We start from the raw sequence: 17,216 nt of genomic DNA, 5'->3' as shown, positions 1-17,216 counted from the left end.
CACATACTACCAGAATATATATATTGCTATTTATAAAAAGAACTGGTGACTTATATTTTAATTATAATCATTATATATTAATTATAATCATTATGTAGTGAAAAGAAGTGATATTATTATATTTTAATATTTACAAAGCACATTAAAAAATCACAGGTGTTTCTATTATTTTGATTACCACTTGTATACATAAGACATGACATAACACATAAATACCACCTATGAAATAGCATACAAGCGAATGAATATTGTTTATTAGAATTTTTGCGATTGACTTACTAATTGAGTAAGCTATCAAGCTTTCTGACATGATTTTAGATTTCAGCAATTTGTATTGATGTGCAGAAGTAATTTTGTACAATTCTATGCACAACTACCTTAAGTCCATATGAAATATATATATATTTAAGATTGTGAAGGTTTGATTTTGGACTCCAAAAATTATAATCTAATGTGAATGTGAAAACATTTTTTTTTTTTTCGGATTGGGGAAATATATCAAACTTTAAAAAAAAATGTTTATTGAAAAGATTAATATGCTTTAAATATCTGTAATGAAATTGAAACATCATATGATTAAAAATAAAATAAAGCTTTAAATGGAGTTTTTTTTTAATTAAAAAAAAGATGTACTGTTTTTCCTTGTAGCGAGAATAAAAAGTTAGCAATCTCTTTCTCTCTGTGTGTATGCATGTGTGTAATATGGCCAAAGAATCAGCCTAATTTTTTTCTTGGAATTTAAATGTTTTAATTGAAATTCACCATTATCTAATAACTTTCAAATAAATTTATGTTTAATATCTTATATATAGTATTTTCAACATTATCTTTTGAAAAATGGTTTGCTGCTTGGTTGTCAATTCAATTTTGAACTGATAATTTTTAAAATTCTTGTATACCAAATAATGCATTTTGTACTTTTCAGTTCTGAACTGCAAATTCACTTTCCATTGAAATTGAAACAAAACATTTTTGATATCCAAAATTTTGGTAAATTTCTAAAAGAAACCAATCTATCTACCTGTAGAATGTGTGTCATTAAACATAAAGTCTCAATTACAATCCGAATACATAATGATTATATCCTGAATATCAGACAAATATATAATGTCTGGTTTCAAAATGCATCACATTAGTTGCCCAATAATAAATGCATCTACTGCAAAGTTCTATTTTCTCATTAGTTCCTTTTCTGTATATCATTTTCATCAGACATAACCTACTTTAAATCACCAACCTTTTTTTAACTTTAAGGCTACCTGCTTCTTAGGCGAATTTTTGAATTTTATCATAAGTTAATTTAAGCTCTGATGCAAATTCATGCTGTTTCTTATTTGCTCAATTTATACCAAATGTCTACTTTATTGGCATCAGCTCGATTATTTATAAATTTTATTTTATATTTCTAGTTGAAATCTGAGTTTCGTTTCTTTCTTCTTCTTTTCCCTTTGATTGTACTGACTAGATTATTTTGAAGGTTCCAATACAACTCCACAGTAATCACAGTTTTTTTAATTATTATTATTAGCTTCTCTAATGATGTGTTTAAATTAAATACATTTTCAGAAGAATTTCAATTCAAGTCCCTCTGTTGCAGTTGGATTCTCTTATTTCGTTTGTTTTGTTATACTATACTTTGTCTTCAGCCTCCAAATGAATAAATTTTGTATCCATCAATCTGTAAACTATTTGAATCAAATGATTGTATTCTTATGGTCTCGTGTATTAAGATACACTTTTAGAAAAAGTTCAGGAATCATAAAACCAGCTTCTTTGAATTTCCTTCTTATTCTTTCAAAAAATACCCTTGCTGTCCTCCTACGGGTGAAACATTAGTTAAAAAAAAAAGTGTATATTAGAACCACTGATCTGGCTCTGAAGTTAATTAAAAGTTAGAATTCAAAATATCCTATGCTTGCTTACCATTTGTAGTATGCTGAATTAATGAAAGACATGTTCAGTACCTTAATAAATCGCAATATAACATCTCTGCTTCTTTTAGTCATACTGAGACCTCTCTTTTTCGATAGTTGTCAAGAAGCAATGCTAACCATAACAGAAAAAATTAGTCTAGTGACATATCATCTTAGCTCTTATCCCTCCCCCCTCCTCCCACATCTCAATACATTGAGATACTTGAATTTGATTTACATTTTCTTTGAAAAGTTTCTTTTCCTACATGAGAGACATATTTGTATATAAATTTTTTGCATTTAATTTTTATATATTCTGAATGATGGTTTCAATAGACTTTCGTTGCAAATCTTCACTATTGTGGCTTTTTATTTCAAAATTCTCATTCATCATTTGAAGATATTGTAAATTCGATGTTAATGTAAATGAGTAACAGCAGATGTATTTTTACTATTTCTAATTATTTAATATGTATGGTCATAGAAATTCTCCATTAGTTGAATTTGCATATGCAGCACCAGTATAAGAACAAACTATTAATGTTCTTATGTCGATTTTTTTAATGATAAAATTTCTTAGAATGAATTTTTAAAAAAAAATCTATATCCCTTTTTTTTTTACACCACTGATTATATAATTTTTGCATTCCAATTCCAGTTTCTTTTATTCCTTTATGTAGGCTGAACGTGATCTAGATTTATTGGGTCCTTTACAATTAATACATTTGTTTTGGCAAAGCTCAGTATGAGCTTGTACATAAAGAAAACATTTATTATGTCAAAAATGCATCAAAGATCAGCAAGGGAATAGCATTTTATGCACTATCTACAAATTGATGGATTTTTCGATTAATGAAATACATTTTTATTGAATCTAGGATGGATGTGTGGGGGATATGAAATGATTCTTCCACTTAAAATGTTCAGAGCTTCAAGAAACGACGCAACGGCCTTTACAACAAGGAACAAGAATATATTTATTCATACAACAAAAATAAGAAATAAAAAGATTAACAGAAGAAGTTGAAGTTATCTGACTCTCGAGTTAAGAAAGAAATATTAAGTTCTTGCCGGCCAGATTGCATAGTGGGTAGTGATACATTGATACCCACAGTACTCCCCCTCGAAACCGAAGGTCGGTTATTATTCGACCGGGGGAGTCATGCGGAATCGGACTACTCGTCCATATCTGGTTTTATACTCAAAATGAGGATGTGGAAGGACGTCAGCCGGGTCAAAGATGTTCATTCAAAATGTAAGCAGGCTTGAGTCTGCCTACAGTGACAGTTCGTTTTTGTCCATGCATGTCCAGTGTGAAGATTTTCTCCTTTCTCGACAAGACCTTGTATGGTCCATCATAGGGCTGTTGAAGGGGTCGACGAATTGAGTCTCGTCGTTACAGCCAAATCTTTGTGCAAAAACACCTTGTGTTTCGCGTGTTTTGAAGAAGGGACTGGCTGCAAACTCTGGATCTTAGTCTTTAATCGACGTATGAATTCTGGAATTGCAGGACTAGTTTTACATGAACGAAAAAATTCACCAGGAATACGCAAGGGTTCACCGTAGAGTAGTTCTTCAGGGAAAACACTTAAGTCTTCTTTGAGACTAGCTCGGATACCTAGCATAACCATTGGCAGGATACTCGTCCAACGTGGTGTGAAAAGGCAGTAGCATCTCACAGCATCTTTCAACTGACGATGAAATCTTTCCACCATGCCGTTTGAGGCTGGATGATAACTAGTCGTTCGAATCCGCTATGATCCTAAAAATTGAGTGAATGCCTGAAATAGTTCAGATTCGAACTGTGAGCCCCGATCTGTAGTTATGATATCAGGTACACCAAATCTTGCAATCCAGCCTTGAAGAAATGTTTCAACACACGTTTCGACTTTCATATCGGGCATCGGAAAAACTTCCGGCCATCTTCAAAATCTGTCGACGCATATGAGGCAGTAAGTATGACCATCAGATGGTGGTAACGATGTCGAGATGAATATGGATGAATCGTGCTAAAACGAGAGGAAATTGTCCGACTGGAGACATGGAATGTCTCGATATTTTGCTTTTTTGGCATTCGATAGTTTTTAGAAAATAGGATGCAATCTTTCTGCAAAGAAGGCCAGATAAATCTGTCTTTTAATTTAGCCGTGGTTTTACCTCCAGGATGAGATAGGTAATGAATACTATCGAAAACAATTTTTCTGAAAGTTTCTGGAACATAAGGGCGTATAGTGCCTGTTCAAACATCGCACATTAACTTTGATCCGCAGGCAAGTTCAATAGGTTTTTTAGTTAGTTTCAATCCTGAACCACTTTCTATTATAGACTTAAGACCATTATCGACCTCCTGTTCTCTAGAGATAGTTTCATAATCGATTTTAGTTGGCAAAACAATTTCAGCTACACGAGAATACGCATCAGCTACTGCATTGGAATCACCTGAAACGTACTGAATATCAGTCGAAAACTGAGCCAAAAATTCTAGTTTGACGGGGAGAAAATGTGTCTGTTTTTTGACAGAAGGCAAACGTTAGTGGTTTGTGATCACAGTAAATTGTGAACTGTCTACCTTCCAGAAAATGTCGGAAATAATGAACAGCACAATAGACTGCAAGTAATTCTCGGTCATAGACACTATAATTTTTTTCAGTAGGAGTTAACTTACGAGAAAAAAAATGCAAGTGGTTGTGACTTGTTATCGACATGATGGTTCAGTACAGCACCTATAGCAAAATCCGATGTATCAGTCATAAGATACATTATCGCATTGTCTTTTGGGTGTGCAAGTAAAACAGCATTAGCTAGCATTTTTTTTTTTTTTTTTTTTACAAGCTTCAAATGAATTAAGTGCATCTGGTGTCCAATGAACTGAGGTTTTATTTCGTTTTTATTACTTTTAACTAAGTTATAAAGTGGAGCTTGTAAATGTGCAGCTCGAGCTAGAAAGCGATGATAAAAATTAATCATTGCTAGGAAACGACGTAAATCATAAACAGTCTTAGGCAATAGGAATTCGGAAACAGTTTAAACTTTTTCTGGCAAAGGAAAGATACCTTCCTTGCTAACTAAATATCCAAAAAAGAGTAATTCTGTTTGACGAAAAAGGCATTTTTGAATATTTAAAATAACATGATATTGATCTAGTTGGAAAATTTCTCGCAAATCACACAAATATGTGGGAAATTCTTTAGAGGCTACAAGAATATCGTCTAGGTAAACATAGCAATTTAAGCCGCGCAACACTTCATCCATAAACCTTTGAAATGTTTGACCTGCATTCTTAAGACCGAAAGGCATGCGATTGAATTCAAATAGTCCTATTGGTGTAGTAACAGCAGTTTTTTCAATATCCGATTGGTTAACTGATATCTGATTATAAGCTTTAACCAAATCTAGTTTAGAAAAATTATTTTGCCATTTAATTCCATAGAAAAATCTTAGATATGAGGCAGTGGATATTCATCAGAAATTGTAACTGCATTTAATCTGCGGAAATCACCACAGATGCGCCAAGTGCCGTCCTTTTTCTTAACAAGATGTATCGGACTAGCCCATGGGCTTTTAGAAGGACGTATGATACCTTGTTCTAATAAGGACTGGAATTCAACTTTGAGTGCTTTTAATTTCTCTGGTGTGAGTCGCCTCGGTTTACTGAACACCGGAGGTCCTTTAGTGAGTATACAATGATTCGTAGAATGATTTACTGATATAAGATTGAGAGTAGGTTTTATTATGTTAGGAAATTCAGAAAGTGATGGTGAGGCGAATTATCCAAAATCGTTGTTAAGGCAGTTGATGAACCATTACAAATTTTACCATTCACTTTAAGAGAAGTTAACCTGTCAATTTATCTACGATTTTTGATATCGATTAGTAATTAAAATCTTTCTAAAAAATCCGCACCTAGCATAGGCCGAGAGACATCTGCAATCACAAAATTCCAGGAAAATAACCGCCTTAAGCCAAGGTCTAACGTTAAATAGTTAGTGCCGTAAGTTTGAATAATTGAAGAATTTGCAGCATACAGAACGAAGTTCGTGTCTGGTACACGTTTTGTTAAATTCGCGTGAGAAACTGGAAAAACATAACAAGCCCAGCCGCTATCTATTAAAAATTGAAGTTTGGATTTGCGGTCGTAAACAAATAAGCGGCTCAATTCATTGCAATCGTCAGCAGCCGCTACATCTGGCGATTTTTTAAGTTTTCCTAATATGAACATGGTTCCACACATTTTGTAGCTTTATGGCCATAACGTGTATGATACCAACATTTCCTATTATATTGTTTGTCGTCTGAAGCCTGTTTAGTATATTTAATGACATCATAGTAGTAGGACGGACATTTGAAGAACATTTGAATAACCTTCGGAAATTATTCCAGAGACTACAGAAAGCCAACCTTAAGTTAAGCCCTAAGAAATACTGATTCTTCCAAAAGCAGGTAGTTTACCTCGGACATGTTATTTCAGCAGAGGAAGTTAAAGCCGATCCACAGAAAATTAAGCCAGTAGTCGATTGGCCTCGTCCAGGGACAGTGCATGACCTTCGAAGTTTCCTTGGGCCGTGTACTTATTATCGACGCTTTGTAAAAAAATTTTCTACAATAGCAAGACCTTTACACAAATTAACTGAAGCTAAATCTAAATTTAATTGGACAGAAGAATGCGATAACTCTTTCAACAGTTTAAAGCAGGCTTTGACAACTTCCCCTGTCTTGACCTACCCTCGGACTGACAAAGATTTTATATTGGATACGGATGCTAGTAATGAAGGAATAGGGGTCGTGCTATCCCAGAAGATTGGAAATGAAGAATGTGTCATCGCTTACTTCAGCAAGAGCTTGGGTAAGCCAGAAAGAAATTATTGTGTCACACGTAAAGAATTAGTAGCCATTGTAAAGTCTGTAGAGCATTTCCATCACTATCTCTATGGACGGAAATTTCTTCTCCGGACTGATCATGCTTCCTTGAGATGGCTTTTAAATTTTAAAGAACCTGAAGGTCAGATAGGTCGCTGGATTCAAAGACTTCAGGAGTATGAATTCGAGATCCAGCATCGCAAAGGGGTCTCTCACGGAAACGCAGATGCCCTCTCTCGAAGACCCTGTAGGGAAAGCTGCAAACATTGCACGAATGCGGAAAAAAAGTTCGGAATGGAAACGGATATTTCTGTGAAAGTTTTAACAAAAACAACGGTGGATCCCTGGTCTTCAAATGAGATACAAAAAGCACAGTTGGAAGATCCCGCTATTAAGCTAATTTTGAAGAAGAAACTAAATTCGGCGGATCGACCATCTTGGCGAGAAATCGCTCCGGAAAGTCCGGCAACGAAACGATACTGGGCTCTTTGGGACTCCTGACATCTGAAAGATGGTGTTTTATACCGCAAGTAGGAGAGTGATGATGGAACCACATGCCGATGGCAATTAATTCTCCCAAAGAGTAAAATTCCAGAAGTTCTGCGAGAGACCCATGACAGCCCAAGTGGAGGGCATTTTGGAGTCATGAAAACCTCGAGTAAAACAAGGGAAAGATTTTATTGGGATCGACTTCGCGTTGACGTTGAAAAATGGTGCAGGAATGCCATGCTTGCGGAGCCCGAAAAGGACCTAAAACAAGAACGAAGGGTCGTTTACAACGGTATGATGTGGGAGCACCATTTGAAAGAATTGCCTTGGATATCCTAGGATCTTTTCCTGTGACGACAAAGGGTAATAAGTATGTCCTGGTGTTAATGGACTATTTTACCAAGTGGCCCGAAGCAATTCCCATTCCAGATCAAGAGGCCTCGACTGTAGCTGGAGAATTACTTCGAAGCTGGATCTCATGTTATGGCGTGCCTATGATTTTGCATTCTGATCAAGGAACAAATTTTAATTCCGCGCTCTTTACTGAACTTTGTAAACTTTTGGCGATTGAGAAGACTAGAACGACAGCGTTGCATCCCGAGTCCGACGGAATGGTTGAAAGGTTTAATCGAACAATTTTAAACAATCTGTCTTTATTTGTTTCGAAAAATCAGACTGATTGGGATGTACATCTGCCACTCTTTCTCTTGGCCTATAGGAGCGCAGAACATGAGGCGATCAGACTGACCCCAGCAGAAATGCTTTTTGGTCGAACGCTGCGATTGCCCTATGATATTCTCTTTGGACGACCGAGTGAAACACCTTCCTCGCCGAATGAGTACATGAAAAATTTAGAAGCGCGTTTGGAAAGCATACATGCTTTTGCCAGAGAGCGAATTAAACTGGCCAGCGAACGAATGAAAACTCGTTACGACTCCAGAGCGACCGACCACCAATTTAAGGAGGGTGATCTAGTCTGGATGTATAACCCGAAGCGACGGAGAGGTCTGAGTCCGAAGTTACAACAGAACTGGGAAGGACCTTATACTATTGTCAAGAGATTAAACGATGTCATCTACAGAGTACGGACGTCGCCGAATGCCAAGCCAAAAGTCATCCACATTAATCGGCTGGCTCCGTACCGGGCCACTGATCATAGTTCTATGTAATGAGACTACCCGGGTCGTGCAGTCTTCGAAAGGGGGGGGGGGGAGCAGTATTACGAAGTGATAAAAACGTATCCCTGACATGCCGACCTTAGCGACAAAAGTTGGCGACCTTGGCGACGAAAGGAATCTTCTAGAAGACTCCAGATGGTCCCAACATTATATCACCGAGACCAGTTCTTCCTTGAAACTTGGAGAAAGTTCTGGGACTTTCCCAAGATTACGCCACTTCCTGTAAATGACATCATTTCCTGCGGTAAGACTATTAAAAAAAGGCAAGCACTCGAGACCGAGAGATTTCGGAGAGGATTAGACAGCAAGCAAGCAAGTTGCTGAACTAATGATTAGCGATTAAATGTGTTGTGATTGATTAGCGGTATTTGTAGAAAAAAAAATTTGTAACAATATAATTATTCATGCAACAAAAATAAGAAATAAAAAGATTAACAGAAGAAGTTGAAGTTATCTGACTCTCGAATTAAGAAAAAAATATTAAGTTCTTGCTGACCAGATTGCATAGTGGGTAGTGATACATTGATACCCACAGATGTGCCCTGTACAATTGTTGCCCTGATGATATACCTTTCGACAAATTTTGCTTTAAGAGTCTTCGCCAGACAACCTTACTGTCTTTCTCTAAAAGTATAATTTTTCTTTATATTTCCCACATATATACACAAAAAGTCAAAAACTGAAAGCTCTGAAAAGGGACACACCAAAAAATCAATCTTTTTTTTTTTAAATTCTTCATTTGATCTTTTGTAATGAATTGCTATTAAAATAAAGGTAAAATTCATCATTGTCGTCATTGTTGTAGTTTAAATAAAAATGTTAATCATTTTATCAATTATTTCTATTAATTAAATTTTGATTTTTTTTTTCTTTCAAATTCAGTCTTTGTTATTGAAATATTTTAACTTGATTTTTTTTTTTTTTTTATCAGGAAAGAGATAGCAAGACTTCCTTAACCGATTGCAGAAGACTAAGTGAACCTTTACTTGCTGAATTCAGTGCTATATTACCACTTAATGAATCACAAAAGGTAAATAAAGGAATTTATTCAGTTCTTTCTTTTGTAATGAATATAAAGCAATTTTTTCCAAGAATGAAAAATGCGTATATATTTTTCTTCCTAGAAGAGTGCAGTATCTGCTTCAAATGTAGAAATTAAACCTAAAATCCCACCTTCAAGACCATCGCCTCCTATTGCTAAAAGTAACAGCTTGAGCAAGCAAGGTAGAGTTAAAAATTTTGTATTTTGAGTAAAATTTTCATTTATCAGTTGCAAACTGTTTTTTTTTTTTTTTCTTTCATTGCTTTGTAGGAAGTCTTCTAATGTTTTTTTTTTTTTTAAACTGCATATTTTTTTAATATTATTAGTTGTAACTTTTATTGGAAAAACAAAAGCAGACCTTTAAATATTCTAAATAGTCTTACAAGGAGAGAGAGTAGGAGGTTGGAAATTGAGTTCGGGATAAGATTTAGTATAATGATAGTATGCATTTAGAATATTCATTCTCGAAAATATTAAAGGGCAATAGCCAATCAATTTTGAGAAAATGGCCCTCAAAGTTTTAGTTTTTATACTAGTAATATGTCATCGTTGCCGATGTGTAAATAGTATAGTGATTAAGGTGTCGGCGTAATATTCACGAGATTCAAGTTCGGTCCTGGGCTAGCAGTTTTGCTTTTTTTATGTTGTTTTTTTTCCCCTAAATTATTTCATATTAATTTAACAGCTTACAAACAGTTTTAATTAAAATGTTTTTCATTTTTTTTATGCCAAAATAAAAATTATTCTACTAGTTCTTGGATTATAATTTAGATTTTAGAAGAAAAATAATTATAAATATGAATGCATTTTTTTCTAAATATTCAGAATTACTTAAATTAACAATTTAAGGATGATTTCAGTTAATGTATATGTTTCAGTATTTGTATGGAAAAAATAAATGTATTTTCTCTTAATATATAAATTATACCTTATTTTTTAAAAGAAAAATATATTAAAATAATCACAAATATAATTTTAACTATAAAAATATTTGAAAATAGCTATTTTTTTAATCTTAAAATCATTGAAAGTTTTAAATTTTTGGATTTTAATAAAGATAAATAATTTGTTACAACTCAGTGAAGCTGTATTTATATAAAAAAATTAAAAAGAGCATCTGAAGCAAATAAAATTATATTAAATATTAATAATCAAAAAGATAAATTAGAAAGCAGGTGTTAAGCTATGGAATGCATAGGAAGATGATTCAAAACTTTTAGTAACATAGGATATGCTTTGTGCACTGACCAATTTTCTGAAGAAAAACAAATATTTTTTGAAGATAAATGAAATTCGTTTTCTAATTGACTCCTTTAAGGTTTCTTTTTTGCATCATCATTATTTATAAATTGTGCAAGATGTCAAAATATATTTTATTTGAAATGTTTTTATAGTAATAACCATTCTGTCTCTTGTATGTAATAAAAAAATTAATGAAATATTTTTATCTTATCTGTAATTTAATTAACATTTAAGCTATATTAATTATAATTAATATCAATTATTTTTTCCTGCTTAAAAATAAAATTATAATTTTATTCAATGAATATTTGTTTTCGAAAGAGATTTATTTTGAGAGCATGCATTTTTGATTGATAAGAGTTAGAAATTAATTAAAACTGTCTGTAATTTTATTTAAATAAGTTTTTTTTAAAGAAAAATGCTTTCATATCTTTAATTTAAAAAAAAATTAATATCAATTAATTGGAACCATCTTTAAATTTTTAATTTAAGTAATTCTGAATATTTAAAATTGCTTTCATACTTCTAATTATTTTTGTTCTAAAAATTAAATTATAATTCAAGAATTAGAAGAATAAATATTTATTTCTGCATAAAAATACAAAAAACATGTTAATTAAAATTGTTTGTAGAATTTTAAATTAATTTGAAATAATTTAGAAAAAAAATCAAAAAAACAAACAAAGGATACTACCTCAGGATTGAACTCGTGAATGTAGCGCCAGCTCCTTAACCACTACACTATTTGCATCTCAGCAGCAGTGCCACACTACTAGTATATAAGTTATGCTAAAAGTTTGAGGATCATTTTCTCAAGATTGATTAGCTATTTCACTTCAATATTTTCATGAATGAATATTTTAAATGTATGCTACCATTATACTAAATATCTCATCCCGAACTGAATTTTCATCCTCGTGCCCTCTCCTTGTTGGTTTTATTGTTGTAAATTATATGGCTTTAGATTGCAAGAGAAAAAAGAAGAAACATTTTTTTGTGTGTGCCTTTTATTGTTTGAATTTTTTGTCAAAATAGTTCTTCAGTTAAAATAATAGAAATTGTAGAAACCTTTGTGAAAAAAAAAATGTTTTATTACTCATGATATTTTATAAGTCATCTTTTGATTTATTATATTTACAACTTTGGAAGTTAAATACACATTCATTGCTTTGTCTTACATCAAACATACTATGAGAAACTATTAGTATTGTAAACTATTACTAAAATCTAGAATCCATCAAAAAATTGGAATCTAGATTTTAGTAAATTTCCATGTTTCAGATATACTAAAAGAAATATATATATATATATATATATATATATATATATATATATATATATATAATATATGTTTCAGCTGTTGCTTGTGTCTATCTGTGAACACCACGACTTAAAAACACTTTGAAGATAGATAAAATTTAGTATATGATCTTAACCAAATTTGTAGATTTCTGCAGTATTTTATACAAAATCCATTCAAAGGAAGTCTGATTGCCAGAGTGCAAGTGCTATTAAAGATAAGAGCTAGATAGATAAAATTTTGTACATGGTTTAACATCTAAAATGTAAATCCATATTAAATATCCAACCAAATCTATTCGAAGAGTTGATTGCTTGTTAATCTGTGTTACTGATTTTAATTAATATAATTATGAGATACAAAGCTCCAATGTTTGGGGTTTTCGAAATAAATGGTCTGAACAATCGTCATATTCACAGGTCATGTTCAAAGCCCACATTTTCACTGGGGGAGAGGGGGTTAACATTTTTATTTATGAAATAAAGTTGTTGGTAGTTCATTTCTGTCGATTTTTCAAATTGTAACTTCTTAGAATTGTTATTAAATTAACCATTCCATTATTTTGTAGATGAAGTATTAACTTTAACTTTGTTATTGTTTATATATAGTGATATTTCGAGAAATATAAATAAGACAAATAAAATAATATCAGTTTTGATTGAGCAATTTGCAAAGTTCCTAGCATAATTACTTTCAGACTAATTTTCACTCTTTACTTTAATTCTGTGTATACATTCGCAAAAAGAAAAAGAAATCCTCTATCTTTATTCTAGCATTGTTCATTGTACAATCATATAAAAAAAAAGATATCAACCAAAAGGAATTAATATACTCTTAATGATTCTTGCAGTAAAAAATTTCATTAGCAGCCATCCATATATTGAAATAAGGATAAATTTCAAAATTTTTGATGGTAACACACATTTTTTTTTCTCATGAAATTTTAAAACTATATCGAAATCTGGAAACTAAATTTATCAGTCTGAGTTTATTGGTTTTGAAATCATGATCTAACAAAATTTTAACTTTCTTATATTAAAATAAAATTTTAAACTTTTATTCATAGCTTAATGTAGTTATTCATTTTAAATCTTTTGTTATGAAAATATAAGTTATTATACAGTTTTGCACACATTGTTATCATTAAAAATAATTTCCTAATATGAAAAAAAAATTTCGAAATTAGAGTTTAAAAATTTTTAAATGACAATTTACTTCAGTTTGGACATAAATTAAAGTACAAATCAGCTTTAAGGGGACATACAAAATTCCAGTTCACTCCTACTTGTAGTTTTTTCGTTACATAAGGTTTTCTTTATTGTCCATAAAACGATGCATTATGTAATACATTCACAATGTTCAAAATGTCTTATTATTCTTTATTTGAATGCCAAATAAAATACTTTATTTGGAATGCCAAATAAAATACTTTATTTGGCATTCGAATACCTCTGATTATGCATTCTTGAATCAGATGTAAAAAAGTATTAAAATATTATGGCTTTCTATTGCCATAATATTTTATTGTTTCTGTTTTTATGTGTGAAGAAGATAATCTTTGCCACTATGAATGGAGACTATTATCAGCTCGTATGATGTTATTTACAGAAGATAAGAAATTTCTGATAAATGGGAATTTTATTTCCTAGTAAATACTTTGGTTGATTATAATTATTTAATTTTACAAACTTGCTGACAAAAGTATATTTTTTTTTATAATTAATGCTTAACAAATTCCGCATTTTGTTAATCTAGAAAAGCAATTTGTGCTTGTTTGAATTTATTCAGGTGCTCAATATTTCTTACAAAAGTCATAAATTTCTTAAAATTAATCTTACATAATCAAAGTTATTATAATATTGTTTATAATTATAAATGAATTTAAAAAATCAGGAACAAAACATTATAAGATAATGCAATTAGTATTAATTTTTTGTAAACGAAATACAGGGTGTTTTCTTTTAAACTGACGGTACTCGGAGACCTCTATAGCTTGAACTATCAGCCGCAAGTCCCCAAATTTTGTACGAGGACTATTGACGACATGGAAAAAAAGAATTCGGGAGGGGGGGGATTAGTTCCAAAAATTGCCGATAGGGGAAAATATGGCGCTTTATACTTTAAGACAGCTAAAATTTTGCATAAAACACGGGAAAAAATTGCAAAATGCAAAATCCCGATTACGTAGTCGACACCAGTGCCAATATTATGAGTTAAAAAAAAGAAGCTAGGCATTGAAAATCATTTCAAGTAACAATTGATTTGTAAAATGCGTCTCGCTTTAGCACAGTGTGCATTATTTGTAAAGATCTTGTCTCTTAATCAATCCAATACAGCGGTTGCTCTTCGCGAATTTAGAAGTCAAAACAATTTACGTAAAGGACGTCTATCAATTAATGCAGTGAAAGCAATGATTAAAAAATTTGAAAAAACTGGTTCTATCGCAACGGTCTGGTAGAGGACGGAAATGGTATGAGAGGATACATCACAGATATTGCGACTGCAATCGTTGAAAGAAACCAAGCGAGCACTGTTGGTAATATCAGCACACGTGGAGTTGCCCGACAACAGGACGTTAATGCTTCAACAGTATGGAAAGTTTTAAGAAAAATTCTTCAATTTTATCTATATAAAATTAGCCTTTTGCATGAATTAAAACCTTCAGATTACGATCTTCGATTAACCTTTGCTTTGACATTTCTTGCCAGGATGGAAGTCGACGAGGTGTGGTCTTGGACAATTGTCTGGAGTGATGAGGTCCATTTTTATTTGAATGGGACTGTTAACACTTGGAATTCTAGAATATGGGCATCTGAACAACCCCATGCATTTCAAGAAATCTCACTCCATTTTCAAAAAGTAACTGTTTTGTGTAGTTTTACAGCAGATTTTATCATCAAACCATACTTTTTTGAAACTTATTACCCAAGCATGACCGCAGACCTGTTCCGTAAACGCTCAAAGATATCATGATATGCTGAGTAGTTTTGTTATCCCACAACTTCAGCAAAGGCAATGCTTAGATAAAATTATGCAGGATGGAGCACCACCACATATTCGTACATCCGTATAGCAACTGTTACACCATCACTTTACAGAAGAAAGAGTCATTCGTCGCTGTTGTCGTGTTGCAAGGCCACCTCGCTCCCCTGATCTAACCCCATTTGACTTTTTACTGTGAGGTTATTTAAAATCGAAGGTTTATTTTGGTGGAGTCTTGAACTGATCAGTTTTAAAGGAAAACATAACACGGACTGTTATGAACTTGCCTCCTGAAATGTTGTTTTCAGCTGTAGAGAGTACGGTGTACAGAATGTAATGCTTAGTCGAAGGAAATGGGGGTCATATTGAAAATAGCCGATGTATTCTCTGGGAAAGCGATTCTACTGAATAAAAGCAAAAGAACAAAGAATGAAAAGGAAGTCGAATAGAATCTCCTCTTTTTTAATTTCTAACCATTTACAGAAGTTATTTTTTCGAATAAAGCACATTTGTGGAAAAATTAGTTCTTTGTTATTCATTTATCTGTTTACTGTAGCTTAACAAAATCTTATCGTGCAGTTAAAATTTAGATCAAAAGCGCCACTGCCCCCTATCGGCAACTTTTCGAACTAAACTTTTTTTCGCGGCTTCTTTTTTCCCCATGTGTTAATAGTTCCCGTACAAAATTCGGTGGCTTTGCGGCTGATAGATCGAGCTATAGAAGTCTCAGTACAGACAGTTAAAACACACACACACACAAAAAAAAACGTGTATATCTTGAGTTTATTGCCTACTTATGAGAAAATGTAAGAATTTCAAATAATTTTAATGATTCACTAAATATTGGTTAATATTTTGATTTTACCTCTGTTTTTGTCAGTATAAAATTATGCATTTTTTATTTTATATTTAAATGAAAACAGAGTGGATCAAATAAAATTTTAAAACAATGAATTTCCATTTACATGAATGTCAAGAGAAATAAGTTTCTTGGAAAATAAAAGTTCCATAAGAATTCTTCTTAATTAGCAAAAATATTTCATAACAAAAAATTATATAGCATTTTAAATGAAATTTATTTTTAAATTATTAATTTATTTAAAAATTTGATATTTACAAAGAATACAAAATACTATAAGTGACCTTTTTTAAATATTTGTGGTCATTTCTTTAAAATTTGATTTCAGTTGTATGAACAATTGTAATTTGTCAAAAATTTTTGATTAAGGACACTATGACACTGTTCTTATATCATTTTCAAAAGAATTTTAAATCTTTTAAGAATGGATGCAAAAGTGAAGCATATATTATCAAAACTTTGAGTATAATTGTTTGTTTGTTTTTTGACAAATTACATTTATAGGTGTATTATTATGGTTTGTAGTTATTTTTGATCGATTTATATTACTCCATTTAATATATTTGATTAGCAAATAATAATTGAATTGAATTCATTTTGTTGTATTTAATCAAAGAAATTCTAATATAAATTTTTGATTATTAGACTAGATAAAAAAATTCTATGGAATAATTATTCTCATAATTAAAGTAATTGTTTCTATAATTATACTTACTTTTGAATTTTTCATCATATCAGGGACAATAAGATATGTGATGAATAATAGTAAATAAATATATAAATAAAATAATAATAATAAATAAGATAATTAAAAACTGCAACAATAAATGAAATTAAAAATATGTGAAATAAATGAATGAACATTTAGAATGATGGATTGCAATTTGCTTTGCTCCTCTTTAACATGTTGTATAGATGTCTTCATATAATAAAATCATTTGCAATCACAAAATATTTGTATGAAACATTAAGTTGCTGGTAAAGAATTAAAAAAAAATGATTGGTATTTTTTTAATGAATGTAGTGCACTACCTTTTTTATATGCTTATAAAGTGGTGTATCATTTCATATCTATTTTTGAGTAGTATGCAATAATGATAGGAATAGAATATACTGATAAAGAAATGCAGATATAAAGCACAAAAGGGATAAAGATACAGTTAACTTTTTCTCTCCCTCAATCTGTAAGATAATTTTAACACTAAAACCAACATTTCTTTTAATAAAAAATATATTAAATTTTATTGATTTTGCTCATATAATAAAATTTTTCATTTTGATGTTTTCAGCTTAAGTGCAGTTCAGGTTAAGATACTATTAAGCAAAATTTTCAGTGCTTTTGAATATTTCTTTG

General features: G+C 31.4%; 1 protein-coding gene across 3 annotated transcripts in view; it reads left to right on the top strand.

Annotated features, from left to right (window-relative positions):
* LOC129981590 (CD2-associated protein-like) overlaps positions 1-17,216 on the top strand; it is a 64,239-nt gene that overhangs the window by 32,285 nt on the left and 14,738 nt on the right. For 2 of the 3 annotated variants that reach the window (XM_056092494.1, XM_056092493.1), the window contains exons 10-11: positions 9,369-9,467; positions 9,562-9,661. In XM_056092494.1, the coding sequence (XP_055948469.1) occupies positions 9,369-9,467; positions 9,562-9,661 (199 nt within the window). The remainder of the gene's footprint in view (positions 1-9,368; positions 9,468-9,561; positions 9,662-17,216) is intronic. The other variant, XM_056092495.1, reaches the window with a different exon arrangement.

This window comes from Argiope bruennichi, chromosome 8, assembly GCF_947563725.1.
Source record: "Argiope bruennichi chromosome 8, qqArgBrue1.1, whole genome shotgun sequence".
NCBI classification, from domain to species: Eukaryota; Metazoa; Arthropoda; class Arachnida; order Araneae; family Araneidae; genus Argiope; species Argiope bruennichi.
The sequence above is the reverse complement of the archived record's forward strand: the minus strand, read 5'-3'. Positions and strand labels throughout refer to the sequence as shown.